The sequence below is a fragment of the Poecilia reticulata genome, chromosome 11 (assembly GCF_904066995.2).
Source record: "Poecilia reticulata chromosome 11, P_reticulata-male-v2, whole genome shotgun sequence".
NCBI lineage: Eukaryota > Metazoa > Chordata > Actinopteri > Cyprinodontiformes > Poeciliidae > Poecilia > Poecilia reticulata.
In genome coordinates this window covers 17,784,845-17,804,243 of record NC_088840.1, presented here as the reverse complement: position 1 = coordinate 17,804,243, position 19,399 = coordinate 17,784,845, and the positions used below count along the sequence as shown (strand labels likewise).

At 39.8% G+C, this 19,399-nt stretch overlaps 1 protein-coding gene across 4 annotated transcripts in view; it reads left to right on the top strand.

The window, feature by feature from the left end:
• Positions 1-19,399, top strand: part of cgnb (cingulin b) — a 29,008-nt gene extending 9,609 nt beyond the window's left edge. For 3 of the 4 annotated variants that reach the window (XM_008422515.3, XM_008422514.3, XM_017307653.2), the window contains exons 5-20: positions 3,523-3,620; positions 6,279-6,411; positions 6,495-6,707; positions 8,633-8,781; positions 11,191-11,290; positions 11,488-11,700; positions 11,884-11,982; positions 13,391-13,651; positions 14,321-14,491; positions 14,776-14,937; positions 15,818-15,907; positions 16,008-16,091; positions 16,173-16,291; positions 17,432-17,540; positions 18,545-18,708; positions 18,790-19,399. In XM_008422515.3, coding sequence (XP_008420737.2) covers positions 3,523-3,620; positions 6,279-6,411; positions 6,495-6,707; positions 8,633-8,781; positions 11,191-11,290; positions 11,488-11,700; positions 11,884-11,982; positions 13,391-13,651; positions 14,321-14,491; positions 14,776-14,937; positions 15,818-15,907; positions 16,008-16,091; positions 16,173-16,291; positions 17,432-17,540; positions 18,545-18,708; positions 18,790-18,871 — 2,247 coding nt within the window. In that variant the 3' untranslated portion in view covers positions 18,872-19,399. The other variant, XM_008422516.3, reaches the window with a different exon arrangement.

Genomic DNA, 19,399 nt, shown 5'->3' with positions numbered 1-19,399 from the left:
GAGACTTATTGGAAATCCATTGCAACACAATATTCTTTTGAGCAAAGAAGATTAGAATATTATACATCTCAGTCTTGTTTTTGTTTCGGTTATGTTTAATTGATTTAATGGGCTTTCAATGCAACTTTTAAAGCAACTTTGCATTAAAAGTGTCATTATTTACCGAATGTTCACATGTTCACAGCAGGTGTTATGTCATGTTTGTGACAGTGTCATGTCAGTCTTATACACACTTTATTTAAAGTGTTTCCCAAGTTTATTCATGTGATAAGTCATTTAAAAACACGGCATGCGATGATCCTCCAACTACTTCCTGTTGTTTTCTTCTTCTTCTTCTTCAATGGTGGTTGCTGATCACATGCAATGCAAAAAAAATTAAGTGTTTCCGTTGGGAGTTTTGGGAAATTTGTCTATTTTGATTGGGTCAAAAATCTGAGTGCCAAAGCTTTTTATTGAAAAACGAGTTTCTTCGAAATTGCTGAGTTTCCATTGAGCGGATTTAACTTCAAGATATCAAATTGCACAACTGTTAGTGGCGTTGATGTAAACTAACTTTGTTGGCGTCTTTGCTGGACGATGGTGGTCTCAGTTGTGTGAGGATGACTGTCATTAGAGCAGCAGTGAAGCCAGCAGACGGTTGGCAGCCGGTCCTGGTTTACAGCACATGAAACCGTTTCTGTTTCACTCACTTTGTCTCCAATGGTTCTCCTTCAGCCGGCCAAAAAATGAGAAATTTAAGACGCATGCTGACTGCTCCTCTGCTGGGCTGCTTTGAGATCGATTGTGCCACAGCTATGAGAACTCTTGCCCTTCCTCCTTTAAATTAACAGATACTTGCATAAATTTACATGCAAAAACGACTCATTTCTGTCCTTATCAGCCGAAATTGCATGCTCTTGATTATGCATGATACCTGGTGAATTATTTTGCCCGTCTCGTCTCTTGGCAACGTTGCACCTGCAGAGGACGGCTCAGTGCAACGAGGGCCATCAATAATTGAGTTGGAGTTGAACCCGGCACCAGCTGGGGGTTGACAGGCGAGATGGGACGGATCCTGTTGTACAAAAACCTCCTTGTTTATCGTGACATAAACCACACTGTCCACTTTAAAGACAACAGTAGCAAGTCGGGGTTTTCAAACCCGGCATCACGTGAAATTAAAAACAGGACAGAGGTTGTTTTTATATGCTGCTCAGCCCCTTTACATGAACAGTTCTTTTGTTTGTATTAAAACAACATGAAACCAGAGCCGGTGCAAAGCTCACCTGATGTTTTTCAAGGTGGATTTTCTTGTTTTTAAGATCAGCGCTCAACAAGAGCTATTTCTCTCATTTTAAACAGTAGATTTAAAATGTGAAATGAGGCTTTAGTTCTTTTAATACGACTTCTCTGCTCTGATGTTTCGCCTGATTGACCTTAAAGGCTAAATCATGTCAAACTGAGAGTGGCTGCTGTCTCACCCGGCTTGTGTCCCAGTTTCACCCTGAATCAGATACTGGTGTGTTGAGTAATTCACAGCTACGTTCGCTGATCAGTGTTTGTTTGCAAAGAGCGCAAACAAAGGACCTGCCTGTTAAGCCAAGCGAATAATGCTATTTAAATGAGCTTGCAAAATTTTGGAAAGTATTTTTAGGCATCTTCTGAAAGCTAAGTAGAGTTTGATCCACCAGAATAAAAACAGACTTCAAAACTAAATAATCATAGTCACTTTATTTGAGTTGTGTTTAAGGAATTAAAACATTAGCAAGAAATGATCAAATTCAATTCAAAAATATTTTATTGATCCCCCCAAAAAAAAACGAAATGTTGCTCTAACTCAGATTAATTCAAGATTTTTTAAAGATTTATTGTTGATGGTGATGGCAGGAAAGACCTCCCGTAGAAATCTGTGTTACAGTGCATTTGAAATAAATTAAAATGAAATTAAAATTAATTCATATATTAATTCAGTGTGGCATTAATGCAGGAAGGCTCCCCCTTGTGGTAGCTGATAAATGTAGCTATATATATATATATATATATATATATATATATATATATATATATATATATATATTAGTAAATGGCTTGTGCCATTTACTAAAATTTACTCTGCATTCAGTGAATCCTTAAATAATAATGAACATCCTTTCATATTGATCTAATCTGGCAGGATACAAATACTGAAAACTACCGAAGATTACTGAAAAAAAAGAACTCTGGCTTTAATCTGCTGTGATAAAAGTTACAATTTTAAGAAAGGGCAAGAGTTTAGACTTTTTTTCTCAGAATTTAGACTTTTTTCTCAGAATTTAGACTTTCAATCTTAGAAGACTAAAGTCAGAATAATTCTGATAAATTCAGAGGGAAAAAATATTTTAAGACAAAAATCAAAATTCTAAGAATTATTTTATTTATTTTATTTTTTTGTGGTCCTAATCCTCCTCTGCTCAAAATTGCTTTCACTTGACTGATAAAATATCACTAAGGATACATGAGGTATTTTCAAGGCTGCATTTACTTTATGGCGGGCCAGATTTGGCCCACGGGCCTCGAGTTTGAAACGTGTCCTAGCAGCTTGGAGAATGCTGGCTAACATACAGTAAAAAGGTGGATTGAAATATGCCAGCCATATATTTTTTCCTCCCAAGAAAGCCTAATTTTGCCATCTGTAACATAATAAAAATGACTTTAAATGCATTTCAAATGAAGCTCGCACTATGAAGAACAAACCAAATGTTTTCAGTGTGAGGGAAACGTTTTCTGCTTTTAGTTTTTAATTAACAACTGCTTAAGAGATGTAGAATCATCCTTTAATACAAGGCTCTGTTTAGCCCAGCAGGAGTCTTTATTTCTATTATTTGTGTGATTCACATGAGAATCCAGCTGATGCAATCTACACAAACGAGCGTCCCTCTTATGTTATCTTCTGTTAATTATCTCTCTTCTCAGCGAGAAACTGAAGCGTCCCAGAGCGGGATGATCTCCAAACTGTCCTTTAGGCGATGAGAAGAAAGTGAATCTTTGTAATCCGCCACTGATAACCCCCCCCAAAAGAAAGCTAAATAATCAGAAGAAGGGAAACATCTGCGGCTTCATTTTTCTTGTCTTCCTCTGTGTGCGCTTCGTTGTAATGACTGTGTAGGAGGATAAAGACGGAGGTTTTACGGGCAGGCTGAGCTTATGGCTGCGTCTCTGAGCAGCATGTGAGGTGGGCGGAGAACAAGCTTCTTCTCTCGCTCTGCTGTCAGCGCAGTCGAACATTTTTCTTTTTTATTTAAGGTTCTCAGAACGCTGGCAAGGCTTTCTCGCCCAAAGACTCTTTTTTTTTTTTTTTGACTGTCAAAAAGTAGGGCAAAGAATCCAAGCAAAGCTTCATTTTTTTATTATTACCATTTTAAAAAGTTCAAAATAATGCAGAATGTATAGCATATTTTGCGAGGTCAGCAGTAGCCGTGTGTTGGAACACGTTCTCTCCGCCTCTCTGTCCTTGAGCTCCTTCTCCTCTGTCTCACTCCGGTTTTCTGTGAATATGTTGTGCAGAAGGGAGGATCCGACGGAAGCATCAGGAAGGAGAAATTCGAGGATCTTCAGAAGCAACTCGAACGTTACAAGAAGGAACTGGAGCAGGCGCAGGATGAGTAAGGCCACCGTTTTCAAAAAGTCCTCCTCCGTAGTCCATAATAAACTCTTTAAGTTTAAACAGTTGTGTTGAAAGTCCTCTGAAAGGAGGAGAGAAATGGTTTCAAACGATCAAGAAGAAACCAAAACGCTGCAGAAAGTCTCATTTTAAGGCCTTCAGTAATATCAGATTAACAAGACGAATCTTAGTTATTGTAATCACAATAAATAAGAAAAAAACGACTGTTATAAACAGTGGCTGATGGTTTGCACAAGCAGTAAAAACACGGCATCATCAATTCCAGCAGAATTTGAAGAGTTTAAAATTTTATCATTTAAACATTTTCCACACTTGTTAAATCTCATGTTATGGTTCTAAATTTTAATGTCTTTTATTGGGATTTACTCTATTGGACCAACACACAGCAGTACATAGTTACCACTTCATTTTACCTCATGAAGTTAGAAGTGAAGTAGTAAATGGACTGAATTCATACAGCAAATTGTAGAGGATGGAATAGAAATATCCCTTATTGACCCATAACGGGGACATTTCTTTGCAACAGCAGCAGAGTTAACAAAGATAGAATATAAGAACTCGTCTCACCAACCACTCAAAATGTTTCACATTGGAGCTACAGTCAAAAAAAGCTCAGATAATCATACTTTGATATGCATATTAGTTGTTAATTTGGGGTTAAGTGTCTTGCACATTAACATGTGGCAGAAGATTACTGTCAACAAAACGTCTTGCATTCATGAAGTTGTCAACTTCTCTACTGACTGAACTTCTGTCTTCTGTTGGTTTGTTTGTTGTTGTTTTTACATATATTTGGCCCGCTTCACTTTTAGACCTAAGTAAAATCAAGAACCTTCCCTAAGTGACGTTATTGGTAAACAGAGTCAACCTGAGTGCGTTTCTGTGTCCCCCAAAAAACTTCTGTAAACACTACGTAGGATTTTCTTTTTTTTTTCTTTTGCGTTCTCTTGCAATAACGTACTGATCAGTTCATGCGACATAATTTGATACTGGAAGTCTTTCCTCCGGTAGCCGCCGTACTTTCTGCTATAATATAAAGTTTTTGTAAACCTTATATCCATGTATGTTAATATCTCATTTTGTGAGATATCTGAAGTTTAATATCTTTTTCTTTAGGGCAGAAATACACCACAAACCTATGTGCAAAAAGCAAAAGCAAAACAGATAAAACGTGGACTTTCCATCTCTTTTATCTCTTCTAGGATATAAACAGAAACTTTCCGCAAGAAGGAAAGAGGGGAAAAATACAACCAAAGTATTTTGACGATTTCTGAGTTATTTTCACGGGGTAATAAAGTCATGTGACAGTTTTTATTGTGTTTTTTTAAAGGGCCGTTTTCACGTGCATTTCCTTCTCAGCCTTACTCAAACAGGCATAAACATGCATTGAATAAATCGATTTTCAATCAGTTTTTTTTGCACCAAAGAGTTAAAAATATATAAACACGTTTTCACAGAGGCTCTTTAAATGTGTATGTATTTAAAATTTAAAATACGTTTGTGACTGTGTCCAAAATAGACCAGGGTGCATTTGGTCATTGTGAGGAAATGCAAATCATTTTGTTCCCATGTCCCCTAAGGGGCTCTGTAAAAAACGGATCGTACTGTTCACTTTACAGTTATGGGCTCTTAAATTTAGTCTTGGTTTGTTGCATAAACGCTTCAGAAAAAATACTTTAGAAGTTTGGGGTTGTGTTATGTGCTTCGGGCACATTATGATTTTTGTCTATTTCTTTTCTTTGTTTTCTTATAGACTTTAGTTGAATGACCTTTTCTTCATATATTTTGGAGTTTGGATAATTTCTTTTTGGTCATTTAATTCCGTTAATTTGTGGCGCTGTTGGTCCGCCTATAAATAGGCTGGCTTTCGGCATGTTGAGAATCCCCCGCCTAAGCTCCGCCTTTCCACTCGCTTCCGCTCGCTCCACCACCACCGGGCGCGGTGTGCGCACGTCCAGTCGCTGTGGGCCGCAGCTGACGCTTCCAGCCGGCCATGCTGTATTTCTGTTAGCCTTTGGTTGTTTTTTTCTTGTGATTTTGGCCTGGTGGGACCGGTTGTCCTGTTTTCGATCTTTCTTTTGTATTAGGATCTTTTTGCTTTAGTCCGGTACCAGTAGGGGCTTCGACGGCCCTGTATAGGGTTGTCCGCCTGCTGTACTGTTTTGTTCTGTTTGATCGACTCACCAGGTCCAACTTTCTGTTAATACTTTTGGGGTTTTGTTTTTCTTTTTTGGGACTCGGGATCTGAGGGCCTTTAACGCTATTTTCTTCGCAGAAAATCAGAAGAAGCTGAACTAAGAAAACCAAAGTGAAGAGAATTTAAGAATAAAATTTGTTGAACCCTCATCTTTTCGTCTCGTGTCCTCAAATATGCTGTGCCCTTGGTGGACGTAACAGGTTGTAACGTGACAAAATTTGAACAGATTGATGAATTACCAATTCTTTCCAAAACACCGTAGAAAGTCGATAATCTGTCATTACGCTTTTGCTATTCTGTCTGAAATCCCAATAAAGCTCATAAAACTGCATAAGAACAGGTCAAATCACCGGAAAATGGTTGATATTTGCTGCTGCTGTGTTGCTTTTAGAGTATTTTCTCTCACAGAGTGGGTCAAACTAAAAGGCCGTTTGTGTTTAGACTTGCTGCAGAGCGAATGGCCAGAGAGGTGGCAGAGTCCCGTCTGCGCCTTCAGGAAGATCAGCTGGCTCATCTTCAGGAAGAGCTGAGGCGGGTTTCGGAGGACCTGCCCCAGTCTGACTCATTCCAGTCGGTACGCATGCTCCGCAACAACACCGGCTAACGCAAAGCAGCGCTTCCGTCCAACAGGCTGACCTGCAGCCTCTCTCTCTGCAGGACGTGACGGACCTGCAGGCCCAGTTGGCCGAAGCCACCGTGTTGTACCAGCGGCAGGAGGAGGTGCTCCACCAGCGGGAGCGAGAGCTGACGGCGCTGAAGGGGGCGCTGAAGGAGGAGGTGGAGTGCCACGACAAAGAGATGGAGACGCTGAGGGAGCAGTTCAGCCAGGACATGAAGAACCTCCGGAAAACCATGGAGGAGTTCACACAGGTGACTGTCGGGACGAATTACAGGATGTTGAAAATCCTAAAAGACGGTGTTCAATTAATCATTTCAGCAACAAGGCAGCTCAAAATGCTTTACATCATGAAAACACAAAAATAAAATGTAAACAATCGAAGCGTGTAGTCAAGTGCCACCATTAAATTTTTCATTGATTAAGTTTCAAAGGAAACTCTAAATAGGTGGCCGTTTATTCTAGACCTAAAGGCACTCAGTATTTCGGCTGTTTTGCAGTTTTCTGGAAGCATGTTCCAGATTTGTGGTGCATAGGAGCTGAATGCTGCTTCTCCATGTTTGGCTCTGGTTCTCTGTTTTGCAGAGCAAACCAGCACCAGAACCAGAAGAGGTTCTGGAAGGTTGATCTTTAATGTATTGTGGTGCTAAGCCGTTCAGTGACTTATAAACTAATAACAGTATTTTAAAGCTACATGGAGCCAGTGTGGGGACTTTGCATAACAAAACCAATCAGACGAGCAGTAACATCATAGTGCAGGGTTCTGTAACCTCGAGTGCCACAGTTCTGTGACTCTTGGACACACCTGAATCCAAAGGCTGCATCTTCGGCATGGTCTCTAACCATTCATTTGATCCAGGTTTATTGGAGCGGGGAACCGTAACACTGGAGGATTTGATCTGAAACCCCAAATCTGTGTACATGACGTCTCTGCATGGCAAAGCCTACAAAAATCTGTGACAGCCTGGTGTGCAGAACCAAATACGGAGAAGCAGCATTCACCTGTTTAGAGTTGAAACATTAATCAACATTCTGATGGGTAACAAAATGTAAATTGTTGGCTGTTTGTTCTATGACTTTGTGTTTTTATGATCTAAAGCACTTTGAACTGCCTTGTTGCTGAAATGTGCTTTACAAATAAAATTAGATTTTAGAAAGAGGATGTTGGATTTTAATTTAGTACAAGGAGCATAAGTATTAAGATGATACCATCATCCTAAATTACAGTCTAACTGTATTTATTCACAGTTTCATTGATTGTGTTCTTCGCTGTAATTTTTTTAGCATTTCTGGGTAAGTGTCTGATCTTTTTTTTTTTTTTTAGGCTGTTAGCGAAACACAAAACTATAAAAAGCATCTAGCATTCATTAGCGCATGGTGGGAAGATTTCTGCTCCTATTTTGTGCTTAAAAATAGTAAATTGTGTCTGAAGAACTTCGGCGCCACAATCGCAATTAATAATTCACAGATTTCTGATCCGTTATAATCACAGCGTCAGTGTAAAATAGCGTCAGATCGTCTTTGTGCACAGGTGCAGCGGTGAGGGACAACCGTCAGGTTTCACCTGTCAGGCGTTTAATGACTTATTAAGGGAACGTTAGCTCTGGCTTTGATGCTGCATCTGCATCCAGGCTTTTTCCTTGTCATTCTGTTTAATGCATCAGTTCGCTCTCAGCATTCAAACCGAGGATATGTGGGTCTCTTGAGGTCAGACTGCAGTGAGAGAGAGAGAGGGAAGAAAACTTTGCAAGTTCTGATTGAGATGGAAAACTTTCTCTTTGAAAACTGTCTGTTTCCGTCGGTGAGGTATTTTTGGAGAACTGCAGTTTGGGGTACGGAGGGAACTTGAAGAAAATGTGCAGGAATAGATTAAAATTGAGATCCTTGAAAAAAGTAACATGTCAAAAAAAAAAAAAGCAACAAGAGAGCAGGATGAAAAAGCTGGAGCCTGACTGCAAGAGGTTTTTGTTTTTTGATGAGCTGATTTACTTGGCAGTAGCAGGATAAAAGTAGTCGGATTCCTGTTTACGATGACAGCACAACACATTTTATTTATTATTTGTTAGTCCTCTTGTAGAGCGTACTAATAAAGCTTCAACTCGACGCGTCCCAGTAAAAACTGCCTCCAATTAGTCTGACATGATTTTTCTGCGCATGTTGTTTTTTTTTATGCGATCAGTCGCAGGAGAAGATCGAGGAGGAGCGCGAGAAGGTGAACGCCTCCCTGTTGACGCTGGAGGAGGAGCTGGAGAGCAGCAGGGAGCAGGGGGAGCAGTGGAGGACGGAGCTGGAGGCCGCCACGCAGAAACTGCACAGCACCAGAGAGGAGTCAGTGTCTCCGAAGCAAAATAAGATCCTGATCAATGACGGCAGGAAACGGATATTTAACATCTGAGCCCAAGAGACCGATTCTTACTTTGTTTTCGGACGTTTTGTAAAGATGTTCCGACAGAAATCATCGCTTGTGGTCTTGGAACATTTCTACAAAATGATTAAAACAACTACCAGATTTTAAATTCAGATTCTGGCAAAAAACATGTTTTTTTTAAGTCGTCCAAGCCTTTTAAAATCATTATTATCAATAGTTTTTTTGCCATGTTTGAGCTCTCTGATTTAATTTTTAATTTGGCAGGAACCGAGGACAGCCCTGCAGCCGAACGTGAGAGAGAAAATCTGTCTGGTTTGAGTAGATTTAGCTCGTTTTTGATCAGAACCTGTGATTTACCCCCTGATAATCCCATCGGATTATAATCACCCTCCACACTTGGTACACCTGGGTAAAAATTTGTAAAAAGCTTTAAAGTGGTGTTATTGGTGCTAGATCCCAAACTGGGGGGGAAAAAAATTAAAATACAAGCTTTCACGTCCAGTAAGTGGAAAACATCAATAAATACTTCTTTGTTTTTATAACAAACTCACTGGTTCTGCATGAATCAGCACCACTTTTGCATAAAAACCAGAACGAAAGTCATCTTTTCATCACAGCCCCGAGTGTCTTCTATTGGAATTAGATCTAGAAACTGACGTGGCCGTGGAGGAAGGTTGTTTTTGTGTCTGCTGACCCATTTGTGAGTTGATTTGTGGGTCATTATTTCCCTGAAAGATTTAGTCATGACTCATTTCTCATTTCTGTCTGAACTGGTCTGATACGTCAAATAGTTTTAATTTACCTTCCACTCAAAAAAAAGGTGCCTTTTGGGGAGAAACCGGCCCATATCGTCACGGATACGTTGCTATACCGATGCTGAAAAGTTCAATCTGACCCAAAGGAACTGCTTGAGTTCATTACGATCAGTTCATGTCATTCCTGAAATGCTCGCTTGTCTTCCCCCTGTTGAAGAGTGGCTGAAAGAAATGGGCCTCTGCATATTAACCCCCCATATTTAGCTTTTTGTTGACACTGATCCACTTTAAGAAAGTAAATGACAAATTTAAAAAATGTTTTAGTCAAAATTAATTAATATTGCACTTTTTTTTTTTTTTACATTTCTTCCTTCCACTTAATTTTAGATAAAGTTTGGACTTTACCTAAAACTTTTACTGTGGGAAACTTTTATTTTGGGGCTTTTTAAGCATCTTTACTAGGGTTGATGGTAAGTGTGAAGAGCGCTGTGTCCGTATTGATTATTAGATCAGTGAACCGTTACTAACAGTAGAAAAACCCAATCATCGTGTTTTAGAAAGAATTCTGCTTTCAATCATGTTTATAAATTATTTTTACACATGATCAATCATATTTTATTTGAATCCATTCTTTCTAATATTTCATTGATTTAAAGTAAATGTGTGATGCATCTTAGTTCATGATAAAATAATGTGAGATTAAACATTGGATGTGGTTCCTCTGACGTTGGTTTAAGGTTTGATTTTATTTCAATCAGCCACAACATTAAAATATTGAACATTCATCTGTTGAGTCCCACATGTGACATTCATGTTGGTTTGTTCTCCGTGTTTCTTTTATTGGTGGAAACAAATATGTTTACAGCAGATTGTCTTTTAAAAATACATCCTGTAATACATCCGGTAAAATGTTAGTTTTTTTCGGAACATTGACGAGTCACCACAATCTTTGAGTGGGAGGTGGATACCAGAATTTGACTAGAGATGGACAATAAATCAATAATAAATAAATTGAATATTCACTGAAACGGTCCAGAACCACATGGCATTCTGGGAGATGTAGGCAGAGGAAAGACTTCAGCCGCTCAACCTTTCACGGCTAGCTTAGCAAGGTTGGTGGAATCAACTGACTCGCTCACTCTTTGGTTACCTAGCAACAACAGTTTCAAGTTCCCCGCCAACTGTTGTTGCCTGGCAACAACCCGTTGAGTAACTGACACAGCAGCAGTTTGAGGTTTCACCACTGTGCCTCATAACTGCTTAAAAATATTTTTTTTAAAACGAAATGGAGCGAAATCTGTGTATAAAACAGGTTCAGTTTGGTTTTGTAATATTTAAGATGTTTAAAACAAAAAGCTAATCAATAGCTATTGATACCAACTGATGTGAAAAGCTTATATTGTGAAAAGTTTTTCAGCCACATCATCATGAGACATTAAAAAAAATTCTAAATTCATATCTAAAGTTGAATCTTATCGTTTCCTGCTGCCAGGTTTGGTTCACATTTCAGTGGTTTAATGTTTTGGCTGATTAATAGAAGTAAATTCTGTTTGTTTAAACAGCATCATGGGATGTAAGTTGTAAAAAAAATAACGCGTCGCTTTTTGTCCACAGACTCAAAAAGTCTCGTTTGGAGAAGGAAAAAGTTGAGGGCTCCCTGAAGGATCTTCAGAACGAAAAGCCTGCGTCTGACGATGCAAACGCTTTAAAAGAGGTAATTCAGACCGCAATCATGGAGCTACATGATGTGTGGGTGAACTTTTGTTGTTTTTAAAGTAGTTTTCAAATCTCCCATCAGCTCAACAATAATTGTAGCTTTTCTCTTCAAATCTCTCACATAAAACTCATTGCTATGCGCCTTGGCATCTTCCTCTTGACTCAAACGCATTGTCTCTGATTACTTATCCTAAGGAGCTCCGGCGTTGCCATGACGATCTGAAGCGTACCCGCGCCGATCTGGAAAGACAAAGGGGCGAGGTGGAGGAGAAAGCCGGGGCACTCGAAGCCCTGAAGAAGGCGAGCAGAGAGAAGGAGGCCGAGCTTCTGTCGGAGATTAGCAAGCTGAAGGAGCAATTTCTGAAAGACAAGGCCGAGCTGGAAAAGGCCCTCGAGACGGCGAAGGAGGTGAAACATCATCTGAAGAAATGAGCTTGATGACACCGTTTTGAGGATGACAAAAAAAAACATAATTTTTCTCGTCTACTGTGCAAAACAGAAAAGAAAGAAGTGGCAAAAAATACAGAAAACATGCACAAGAAGCCATTTGACTTATTTTCTTTACCACTTGTTTCTCACCCTTTCCTGCAGTCATCTATTGCATCAGCAGGGAAGACTGTGGTGGACGGCGGCACCAACCAGGAGCTGCAGCAGGAAAACACTCGCCTCAAAGACAGGCTGGCCCGCATGGTACTTCACAACCAAGAAACAAGACGACATGCATGCAGAATTATGTAAACACAAATACTTCAGGAAACAAAAGGACGTCCTCCTACATGGGCTCTATTTTCATCCCAGAAAAGTGAAGTAGATCCTATCCAGAGAAAACTGAGCTGAGAAAATAATCCTTCTGAGAGGAATTTGCATAAGATGCGTGTTATTGTCCGTGTTTACTGCAAAAGCATCACGTTGCATTTGTTCAGCACGCCTTAATCCTGTTATTTTTGCCGAGCAAAATTCTCCAAATTTCTCATTTTAAAGTGAGAAACGACTTGGAATATAGGGAGCCTTGCAGAACTGTTCAGTCCCCTTGGTGTTTTTCAATATTACAACCAAAATGTTTGGTTTATTTCATTGTGATTTTACGTGATCAATCAACACAAAGCAGCTTGTTTTTGTAAAGTGGAAGGAAAATGATTCATGGCTGCCACAACTCAGCACATCAAGAGACCAAAGGTTGTTTTTTTTACTAATTCCTCTTTGCAAAATAGACTGAATGGAGGCCATTTTGAAACAGACATTTTCAAGAATAGCCACATATTCTAAATTTGATTTGGGTCTGGGCTTTGACTGGTCCATTCCAATACCTACAGATGCCTTCATCTAAACAATTTAATCAAATCTCTGGCTGATTTTTTTTTTTCCACCTGGAAGGTGAACCTTCATTCCAGTCTCGAGTCTTTTTCAGTGTGTTATAGGTTTTCTTTCTGGATTGTGCATTACCACAGCATGATGCTCCCTCTGCCATGTTTCTCGGTAAAAATAGTGAGTTCAGATTGATGCAGTGTTAGTTTGGAACTGCATGTAGCAGCTTGAATGGAAAGTTACATTTTGGTATCATCTGAATCAGTTTCCTTCCACTTTGCACTTTTTGTTGGTCTACCACAAAAAAACAATACATTAGTGTTTTTGCGAGAAAGGGGTGTGACTAACTTAAGTAGCTACACATTACAAATGTGTAGAAAACTTTGCTGATATTCCACTAATGTAAAAAAAAAAACTATTTTGCAATTGCAGTGTTTCCATGAAATAAGAAAAACCTGCCGCGCCGTCATCCTCTTACTACTTCCTGTTGTCATCTTCGTCTTTTCCTCCAGTAGTAACATCCAGTTGTTGATCGCATGACTTGTGTTATGCAAAAAAAGTGTTTCCATTCAGTTTTAAACCATTATATCTTAGCTCATCATCCTAGCGCAAAAACTTTTTATTGAAAAATATGAATTTTTAAAAAATTGCCGTGATTACAAACGCAGCTATTGATTTAGCTGTAACTTTAGAGCGTGCACATTTTTTTAAAAAGTGTGATAAATACTTGTTTTAGTTCCTAAAACACCATCTGTAAATCCATCTGCCTCAAGTGTTTTGTTTTCTTGCCTAGCAATCAAGGCTTCAGTCCAGCGTGCCGCGCAGCTCGGATGCTGAGGAGGAGCTGGAAGCCCTGGAAGACGAGAACCGCTCCCTGAAGTCTCAGCTGGAGGAGGCCAAGAGAGGCGCCACCCGGCTGAGCAAAGAGCGGGACGACCTCACCCGGCGGCTGGAGGAACGAGACCTGGAGAGGGAGGCGCTGCGACGGGGCAAAAGCGACCTGGAGGAGCAGAAACGGCTGCTGGACCGATCTCTTGAGAAGATTAACAAGGAGGTCAGCGTGTGTTGGTTAAAAGGGACTGAAAAATTCACATTTTGCTCAATTTTAATCTTCCATTTGGAAACCCATTTGAGTTTCTACTTCTTCTAAAAACAATCCAAGCGTTAATTTTTGGCAATAAGTTAAAGTTTGTTTTGGTGTCTGGAAAATTAACCATTTCAAAAACCTCCCCATTGTTAAGTCAGAATCGACGGGTACTGTGCCATTACCATGAGGACCTAAGTGGAGCTCCAGCATGTTTGCTCAGCTAGTTTTACCTGTACAATGGCTACTGGAAAAGACAAGTGTTTTGTTGCTGATTTACCATCCAGAAACCACTTGCAGAATTCTTGCTGGTTGTACAGGAGGTTCCACTTCTGCTTTTCAAAGATGTACACTTGTATAATTGCGCATCTGTTTGCAGCCATTTTCACGTTGTGAGAGTAAACGTTGAGTAGGGAGGCATTATTTGGATTTTGAAGTGACAAGAGGACCCAAAACATCTCATTCTGAAAGGAGATCTAAATACGCAGAACTGATGAGACTAAAATCTCATTATCTAAGAACGATTTTGTGCAAAAAAAAATTTAATGAGCACCTATCCTAACCTGTTCAAAGAAGCATAATATGTCACCTCTAAGTGTTTTTAGCCATCAGTGCCTTAATTTCTCCTCCTGCTCTCAGATGGAGTTGATGATGGGAGATTCTCGTCAGTCGGTGGCCACCCTGCAGACGCAGCTGGATGAATTCAGGGAGCGATCGAGGAAAGACCTGCTGGAGGCTCAGCGAAACAGCAAAGACCGGCTGGCTGAGCTTCAAAGGGCTCAGAATAACCTGAAGGCCCAGCAGGAAGAGGTCAGGAACATGTTTCAGCAGAAATTACAAAAAAAAAAACACACACTGTGCATATATTCTTCTGAAGTGAATGTCCTTTTGCAGAATGTCTTTCACTTCTATTTTGTAGTTATTTTTATTTTGAATTTATGTGGTTTGCCTATAATTATGTTGAATGTGTGGACCCCAGGGAACTGCAACTAATAGGAATCCAAATAAAAGGAAGACAGAGTTTTTCTTAGAACGTAGAATATAAGAATCCTGCAAGATTTCACAAATGACAAGATCTTGTTTCGCTTTTCCAGGTTTCTCGTCTTAAGAAGGAGCTGCTGGCCTGCAGCGAGGAGAGAGACAGCGCTCAGCTGGAGAGAGATCTCCTGAACAACCGGCTGAAACACTTGGAGAATGAGCTGGAATCCGAGAAGAGCTCCCACTCGGACCGAGGCCGGGAGATCCGGGGCCTGGAGGTGAGACCGCTGCGGTCAAAGGTTGTGACAGGTGGAGTCTAAAGTTAGATGGGAGTAAATCAGGATTGTGGGACAACTGGTGTTCACCTCTAAAATAATAGGGTGTGTGAGACAGAGGTGGGACCAAGTCAGGGTTTTGCAAGTCTCAAGTCTTTGTCCTCAAGTCCTGAGTCAAGTCAAGTCAAATCCCAAGTCTGAAACTTGGAATTTCAAGTCCTTTTGACTCTTTTTCTTTTTTACAATGTTGCAATTATTTGTTAGTACCCTTGCAAGTACACTTGCTAATAACACGAAGTCAGCTAATGTCCGCTATCTCATAGCAAAAGAAAAGTACCGCTTACCGTTCTTTTGTGCAACTTAAAATGTGGAACAAAGTTGGAAGCTGTTGCATCTCCATCTGAGATCCTCTTCTTGCAGGTTTTGCATGTTGCACTGGGTTTTAAGGTGGATATGTCGTAATTCATGGACCCAGAAGAAATTACTCACGGGAGCTCATCTGCTCTGAGTGTTTGTCTTTGTTTTTGTTTTGTTTTTAAATCTTGTTAACTTGATTTATTGTGCTGCAGCTTATGCACACATACGTACGGAGTGCAGAAAAACAGAGGGATGGACTCTGTTAATATGGAATGAGTGAAATTAATTAACGGGGCCCACTTTAAAAATAATATTTGTTTTAAGCTTTAGAGTTTGGGTAAAATATCAAGTCTTTTCAAGTAAACAGATTCAAGTCCAATTCAAGTCCCAAGTCATTGGTGTAAAAGTGAAAGTCGGGTGTAAAGTCTTAATATTAAAGACTCCAGTCCAAGTCATGTGTCTCGAGTCCCCACCTCTGGTGTGGGATGAAGCATAGTCTGTCCCTGAAGTGTGAAGTTGTTCACAGGATAAAATCAAGGCGCTGGAGATCGAGCTGGATGAGGAGAAGAGCGGCGTGGAGCTGCTGAACGATCGCATAACCAGGAGCAGAGATCAGGTGCAGCACAACATTTGAATACACAAATAACCAGGAGGCGTAAAGGCCTGAACCGTCCACTAACACCAGCTGCTGGTTGTCTCCGTTTCCCTCCACTAAGGTGGACCAGCTTCGCTCAGAGCTGATGCAGGAGCGCTCAGAGCGACATGACCTGGAGATGGACAAAAGCGCCCTGGAAAGACAGGTACGCCCAGGTCCCCAAAGCAGCTTCTTCAAAGAGGTCTGCTTATTGATCTTCTTCTTCTTCTTCTTCTCTTTCTCACAGGTAAAGGAGCTCAAGTCCCGCCTGGCTGACATGGAGGGTCAGAGCCGACCCACAGCTGGAATCACGCTGCTAGAGAATAAGATCCAGGAGCTGGAGGAGAGACTCCGCAGTGAAGAACGGTATGTGACAAAATAATACTTCTCATCTTCAAACGTCAGCTGACTTCATTCAGTCTGCACAACTTTATGTCAGCTCTTGGAAATAGTTTTTTTTTTGTGCTGAAACACAATCAGAATGGATTTGCTGAAACTTTGACGCCACTCATAAGTAGAGTAAGTTGGTAGGAAAAAAATGCAATATACAATTAAGGGAAACTAATGGAATAGACATATTAAAGACAAAAGTGAAAATTAAGAAGTGACTGGATGAATAAGCAGTTAAATGGTTGAATGTATGAAGAGTGCAGAAAATTAGTTATAATAAAAAGGGGATTTTATCATCTAAATTCATTCTTCATTTCTGCGTTTAGGTTGTAATCATTTTATATGCATGCATGTCTGAATTAGATAAATATTTAATGGTCTGTAAGGATAATGCCGTCCAGTAGAGGGCGATAAAGTTTACAGTAAAAACAGAGGATTTTTTTTTCAGCATTTTCTGTCAGTCATAGCTTCTTGAGCTTAGTTTAAAGATTAAAAAAGTTTAAAATCTTGTCTTTGAAGACAAATGAAAATATCTCCACTGTTGTAATTCCTAAGCTCCTACATCATTGTTTTTAAAGATCTTTGATTACCAAGTCTTCGCCAATGCACCAAAAATGGGGATTTTAAAAAGTTACGGGTTTTTCTTTCTCTCTGATTTTATGCTGCATGGATTCAGAAATGCAGCTGAAAATGACATTTTCACTTGTTTTTGAAACAAAAATGGCTTTTGTATTCACTCAGCTTATCTCAACATTTGTTTTATGATCTGAAATATTGAAGTAGAGAAATATTTATTTTTAAGTTATGTTAAAAATTAAGTCATTTTCAGTAGTGCTACTAACAGAGAAACTACAAACAGCTGTCCAAAGAAATATTCTGATCAAAAAAGTTTGCTCTTCAATAAAGAATACCCTATCAGAAAACCCAATATACTTTTTGTGATTAGTTCAAATCTCTTAAATAGTTTTGGGTTTCTTTTAGCTGATGGGCTCCTCATGGAGTCCCACACCTGCTGTCTGACATCAATGTAATGCACCAATAAATTACTGAACAAATCCCTTAGACAGTCATATTTATGGTCCATTTCCAATTTTCCAATCAATTCCCTACTTATAGGGAGAAGACGAGCATCCAGGCGTCCCAGAGACGAGCAGAGAGAAAACTGAAGGAGCTGAACGCCACATTGGACCAGGAGAGAAGCCAGCATATCGAGCAGAGGGATCAGGTAAATACTCTGGTTTGAATGCAAATTACATTAAGTCTAACTATTTCATTTCAATATTGAGTTGCTTTCCTGTGCTACCTTGAATGCTTGTATATCTAAAACCGTGTTTTAAAAGTGATTAAAAAAAATCTAACTGTCACATTTGTCCTTGCTTTTTGGCATCATCTCTTTTTCCATCGTGTTACAATTTTTCTGCGTCGTGTCCTCCGCTTTTTAGTCATCACAACGTCGCCTTCGTAGCAAATCAGTCTTTTTTTTTCTTATTATTATTTTTTTGTAATTATTTTTAATAAAATAAAAGTGGATTTTAATATCTAAATTCTGTTTTATATTTCAAAACAGAATTAAATAAAGGGACATTTGCATCCTTTATCTGGGCTCTGCCGTTTTTCTTTCCCCGTTCTTCGTTCCCTCCGCCATCTTTACTCGTGTATCAACTGGCTATCCGGATAAGGATGGCCAGCAGCGCCCTCTGTTGGATGGCGGCCAAACTACAACATTGACAAAAGATCTAAAGGAGATCGTTAATCGAATGGAACACATTTTAACCTATTAAACCATTTATTGTTCAAAACATGAACGTCAAATATTATTCATCTGCTGCGGATCTTTTTATTTATTTAAATGGGCAACTTTAATTGTTCTTATTAGGTTTAAGTATTTTTTAGGGTCAGATCCCAGAATGGTGGGGATAAAGGATCCAAAGTCCCAAAATATTCCTAAGACTCCAAGAAGCATCAACTCTTATTAATAGAGTTGAAACGAAATATAATAAACCATAGTTTCTTTACTTTTTAAAGACTAATTGTATGTGCTCTCCTCCTTACCCAACCCCAACCTCCCTCAGTCACTAGAATGACCCCTGACCTGTGGTGTTCTTCCATATTTCTGCCACATCATCAGCAGCCTACCTGTCATTCATGTCTTCCCTACCGCCCACGTCTTCACCTTTAACCTCCTCTGTTCCCCTCTAACCCCCTTCCTCTTCCTCTGTCCCGTCCCAGCTGACCCTCCGTGTTAAGGCCCTGAAGCGTCAGATGGACGAGAGCGAGGGAGAGGTGGAGCGCTTGGAGGGAGTCCGCCGTAAAGTCCTCAGAGAACTGGAGGAGCAGCAGGAGCTCCAGGAGGCTCTCCAGGCCAAAGTCGCAGCGCTGGAGAACGACCTGAAGTAAGTCTCGGCCACATCGCAAAGCTTTTAAACACGACTGCCGAGTGCTGATTGATGTTTCCGTTGCTTTTCTTCTCTAAGGCGAAAGTCGCAGCAGACTCATCGCACGGCTCTGACATCATCCGCGTTGAGCTCCGACGAGGAGGACGGCCTTCCATCTTGAGACGACCAAAAATAAAAAAATTTAAGAGAAGGACGAGAGATTAAAGAAATCTCACCTGTGAAAAACCTGACTTTTATTATTTTATCACTCTCCTGCGATTATAATTACTTCAGAAATGTCGTCTTTTATCTGTGTTGGTTTCTAAAGATTAACAGCATGTTTTTAAAAAGTTTGACTGTCCTGTATGTTTGTTATAATTGCAGTGAGAGCACATTACTGCAACATATTTGGGTCAGTTTTACTTCTCAACCAAAAAGAGACCTGTATGTTTTACGTATGAACATTTTCTTGCATGATAACTTATATCCTTCAGTTGCAGCTTCCTGCATGTCTTTGTGTTTAAAATGAACTTTTTTTCTTTCTTTTTTTTACGGTTTTGACTGTGACAGTTTGGGGCCGATATCCTGAGCCTGTATTTTTACACTGTGTTGCCTGTTCCTAAAGACAATCAGTAGCAAATAAACGTCTGCATGTATCAGATTTTATAACTTTCAACCACAAAATGAAATATTTAAAAACTTAACCACA